The sequence below is a fragment of the Buceros rhinoceros genome, unplaced genomic scaffold (genome assembly GCF_000710305.1).
Source record: "Buceros rhinoceros silvestris isolate BGI_N320 unplaced genomic scaffold, ASM71030v1 scaffold8924, whole genome shotgun sequence".
Lineage (NCBI taxonomy): Eukaryota > Metazoa > Chordata > Aves > Bucerotiformes > Bucerotidae > Buceros > Buceros rhinoceros.
The window spans coordinates 13,981-18,801 of record NW_010410000.1 but is presented as its reverse complement, the minus strand read 5'-3'; the positions used below and the strand labels follow the sequence as shown (position 1 = coordinate 18,801).

Genomic DNA, 4,821 nt, shown 5'->3' with positions numbered 1-4,821 from the left:
TTCCTGCTGTTCAGTCCTCCTGGGATAACAACTCAGACGTGTCTCTGGTTTTGCAATTAATGCGCAGGCAAGATGTTCTTGCATATAGGCTCAGAGGTGTGCTGGTGAGAGCATCAGCACAGGTAGTTACTGTTTCACAAGATGTCTGCTTCTACTGGGGCCTTTCTGTTTGACTAGAAGGGTGGTGGAGAACATCACCTGGATCCCTCATGCTTACCCAGAGCTGTGATCCTCCCCTTGGTCTGTTCAAGGTGTCACTAGTACCCACATAGATAAGAAGCAAAGGGAGTAGTCAGAAGGAGTAGATGAGCCTTGCAGTCTTTTAATGATGTCCCGCTCTGGGGAAGTGGCGAAGATCTCTGTATGATACTTCTGTTGTGTCCAAGCAGTAATCAATCTCTAACATTCATCACTTCACTGGATTAGGATCAGTATTATTAAGATGACTAAGGCATCTGGTCCAGAGCTGTGCAAACACCACGTTCCCTACAAGCAGTTTTCTTGCTTAGTGGCATGGAATGTGCACATGTTAGCTTTTTGTGGAAGAAAACAAGTTATTCAGCCATGGCTTCAAAATCCTCATTTGAGACTGCAAAGGACTTGTGAAATTAATGTTAACATAAGGCAAACTTTTAAAAAATCTAAAATTTAAGGTGGGTATTCCTAACACCTTCTTCTACTACTCTAGCTTTCTGTCTTTCACAGCAGATACTCTATTTAATGGGAAAAACAAAAACTTAACTTCAAAAGCATTAGTGAAGGTAGTTGTCTGTGATCTTAAGGTTATAAATGCATTTGTCTTCACTTGCTGTTTTCAGGTGAAAAAACTGCAGAACAAACAGGCAAAAAGTATGGCATCAAGGGAAACAAACATAACAGATGTGGTGAGCGTAGCTGCGCAAACAAGCCAACTTGGTATGCTTCAATATTTTATATTCGGGTATAGGCTGTTCAGAATTGCTGTCACTTGAGGAAATCAGGACTGAGTGAGATACCTTTTAGATGTTCTTGTGCTCTGTCTTTTAAAGACAAATTCTAGAACATTCTTGTTCTAGCAGGAAGTTTCGTTGGAGCCTTTCTGTGGCTTACTGAAACTTCTCCAGTTTGTAGAATTGTAGAATGGTTTGGGTTGGAATGGGCCTTAAAGATCATCTAGTTCCAGCCCCCCTTCCATGGGCAGGGACACCTTCCACTAGACCAGGTTGCTAAAAGCCGCATCCAGCCTGACCTTGAACACTTCCAGGGAGGGGGCAGCAAACATCTAGTGATATTTTGTACTCAGTAAATTATAATTTCCTGGTCATTTACTTAAATTTTTGATCATGTTCAAAGTTTCCACTTTGTTGCTGGGATGCTGGGTCTCATCCTTGAGATATGTGCTGTGCTAAAACTTTCAAAGTAAGTTTTCATAAAGCCCAGATCATTCCTGTGCCTTTCTGGAAAGTGCAACTTGAAATAATCCATGTACGTAAGTGCCAAAGAGGGTGATTTTATCACTTTGTAGCAATAGGATGCCTAAAGAAGTATGGGCTGGGTTATCTATAATGTTCTTCTGTCCAAGGGTTAATAAGCTTTTGCTATGAAAAGCTAAAGCTAGACTAATTCCAACAGGACTAAGAAAAAGATTTCAGTAGTTGTGAGTTACTACTCGTCATCTAGTACCGGTACTATCCCTGAAATACCATTTACTGAAATTTTGCTATTCTAGGACGAAAATGACCTTGATGCTAAAATTACTGAACAGATTTTTTATAGATTCTTGGGACACTTAATCATAGTCCTTTTCTGGCCTTCAATTTTATTGAAGATCCAGTACATTTCTAAAGTATTAATAGCTTATTTTCTATATTGTATGAAATCAGAATTCTTGATAAATTTGTTAGTGGTTGCCATGCAAGGAAAATGAAATTTTTTTAAAGTGAGATGTGAATTAGAGTTGCTTTAATCTACATATTTAAAAATATTTATTTGAAGTTCTAATGCATGCCTATCTTGATTGTAGCTGGTGAAACTGTGACACTTAAACGCAGAGCTGATGAATTTTTCAATCCTCTGCTGAATGAGCAGCAGAAACTGGCAGTGAAAAGGATACTGAGTGGCGAATGTCGGCCAACGCCTTATGTTCTCTTTGGACCGCCAGGAACTGGGAAAACATTAACAGTAATTGAAGCTATCTTACAGGTAACGGTGGATGACAAGTCAATCATCTCTAATATTTTTCTGTGTTGGAACACTTACAGTAATTCTGTAAGTACAGTCATTTTTTTTTTTCCCCAAGGAGTTTTCAAAGTAATCTTTTTAAGATAATTTTCTATAGCTTCATGAAACACAAAAGATCTTGATATGGATTTAACAGAATTCCTGAACGGTTTATTTTCAGGTAGTCTTATATTTGTCTTTAAAGCTTTAGTGAACAGTGTGCAACTTGTGATTCCAGCAGTGCATAATATATTCATGAAGCACATGTACACAGTCATATGATAACCATGAATAAATTCTGCTGTCAATACACTGAGTTTGAGAGTACTTAGTTATGACTGGTGTTCTTGAACTGCTGGGTGAATATAACTTGTATGCAAAATTGTTCTGGATTCAGTGAAATGGGGATTTTTGAGCTATTGCTACTCTTCTAAATAACCTTTTTTTATGTCCATCTTCTTTAACGTAGATACATTATACTCTGCCAGACAGTCGAATTTTGGTTTGTGCACCATCAAATGCTGCAACAGATCTGATCTGCTTGCGGCTGCATCAAAGCAATCTGTTAAAACCGGGAGCTATGGTCAGAGTTAATGCTACCTTCAGATCCATAGAGGTAAATATTACAGATACCTGCCAGTTATTTCCATATTAATATTTTGATCTTAAAATACTGATTTAGTAATGTAACTGTCAATGGCTATTAGGCTTGTTTAGGGTCCAAAGTAAGAACATACTCCTTCAGTTTTTCCAGAAAATGGAAACTGGAAAATGTTGATCATAGTGCTTAATTTGATTGTATCAGCACAGAATCATAACATCTTTCCTGCAGTGCTTAATGCCACAAGCAGCAGATGCAGATCAGTGGGATTTTTAATGTGATATGAGGCTTTGACTTACAAAGCAATCCTAAAGTCTGTTACTGAAGTCAAGCCCTTGCCTCCAAATTAAGACTGCTTATACAGAGTAGTCAGCAAGTAGGGTTGTCATCTTTATACAGTACACACACATTGTGTGTGCGTTTTATATATATGTTTATATACATATGTATGTATATGAAACTTCCATATGTTCAGCCTTGATCCTTACAATAAAGAAAACACAGATGTCTTGCATATGTACTACTTTAAGTAGGCAAATTAGTGAAGAATTCATTTCACCGTATTAATGGGTCTAAATCTAAGTCTTTTGTTCTGAGTTTAAAATAATTTTCAGTGAGCTGTTATTCAAATTGAAACATTACGGTTTAGAGCAGTTTTTTGATTTACAGAATACCTTTTTGTTTCTGCAGCTAGTTGATGACATGGTGAAACCTTATTGTAAAGATGGTGATGATATTCAGAAAGCGTCGTGGTTCAGGATAATAGTTACCACATGCTGCAGTGCAGGAATGTTTTATCAAGCAGAAATACGGTAATGTGCTATAGATGGGAATATCACTGAGCTAGATAGCTCAGTGCTACAAAACCCTTTTAGATACCCTGTACTGTAACTTGAGCCCTTTTAATACAGTTTATAGCATGTACCTTTAATTTGAAATTGTCTTCCTAACAAACCACTAGTTTCTAGTAATGTTTCAGTAGGGACTTTCTCCATGGCAAATTTAAGAATTATCTTGAGTAAAAAAATTAAAAAATTTTGACATAATAACTTTATTACCAGTGGGACTTTGAAAATTATACTGCTGGTGACAGTCATTTTGGCTTAAAGTGATTGTCACTAAAAATTATAATGTATTTGTTTTTCATCAAGTCGCCTTTACTAACGGTAAATAACCACCATGTCAAGTGCTGTTAACTAAAGATTTGTCTGATTTTGATTTTAACTTTGTAAAAGGACACTCTGAAGCCTAACTGGCCTTAGTTCTTTGGTAAAGCAAAGTCTTTGATACACCAAGAGCATTCTTGTAATTAAATAGCTGAAGGAGATTGAGAAGGAAAGGGTTTTAAGTGTCTTAGCCTTGGCATAAACAATGCTTTAAGATAACCACTGGTTCTGTATATCGGAGTGTGTAAGCAAAATCGAAGGTGACGAAGTTACTGAGGTTGTTTTTTCTATATTCTCTGTAGAAAATACCTGTCTTTGCTCTGTGTGCATGGCGGTGCCTGGCACGCTTGACAAGGGAGGTTAACAGAGTTGCTGGGGTCAGCCACAGAGTGGCAGAATGAACTAGTCTAAAAACAGCCCTGTTTGGGGTTCACATTATCTATTTCTAGGCTTGGACACTTCACTCACGTGATTCTGGATGAGGCAGGACAAGCAAGTGAACCAGAAAGCCTGATTCCTATTGGGTTGATTTCAGAAGCTAATGGACAGGTAGTTGTCTTCGCATTATTTACTATGAATGATGTACAATGCAAGCAGCCATTTCCTGGTAATGAGTACAGAATTCTGTGTACTTGTAATAAATTTTATTCATGCACAATATCCTTTTCCCATGCTTAAATGAGTTGTTTTACATGTATCTAAAACAAGTCTACATTGATAGGACAAGATTCAGTGTGTGGAAGCTGTCAAAATAAAACTGCAATTTCATAGTTTAAGACAACGATGTACTTCTGTCCTGGGCCTAACTCTTTTTTTTTTTTTTTTTTTTTTCCAAAAGATTTAGTTTTTTGGGGG

At 37.2% G+C, this 4,821-nt stretch overlaps 1 protein-coding gene across 1 annotated transcript in view; it reads left to right on the top strand.

The window, feature by feature from the left end:
- MOV10L1 (Mov10 RISC complex RNA helicase like 1) overlaps window positions 1–4,821 on the top strand; it is a gene marked incomplete at both ends in the record, with an annotated part of 34,349 nt that overhangs the window by 21,341 nt on the left and 8,187 nt on the right. The window contains 5 exons of the mRNA XM_010135436.1: window positions 819–849; window positions 2,003–2,181; window positions 2,669–2,815; window positions 3,491–3,612; window positions 4,416–4,515. Coding sequence (XP_010133738.1) covers window positions 819–849; window positions 2,003–2,181; window positions 2,669–2,815; window positions 3,491–3,612; window positions 4,416–4,515 — 579 coding nt within the window. The remainder of the gene's footprint in view (window positions 1–818; window positions 850–2,002; window positions 2,182–2,668; window positions 2,816–3,490; window positions 3,613–4,415; window positions 4,516–4,821) is intronic.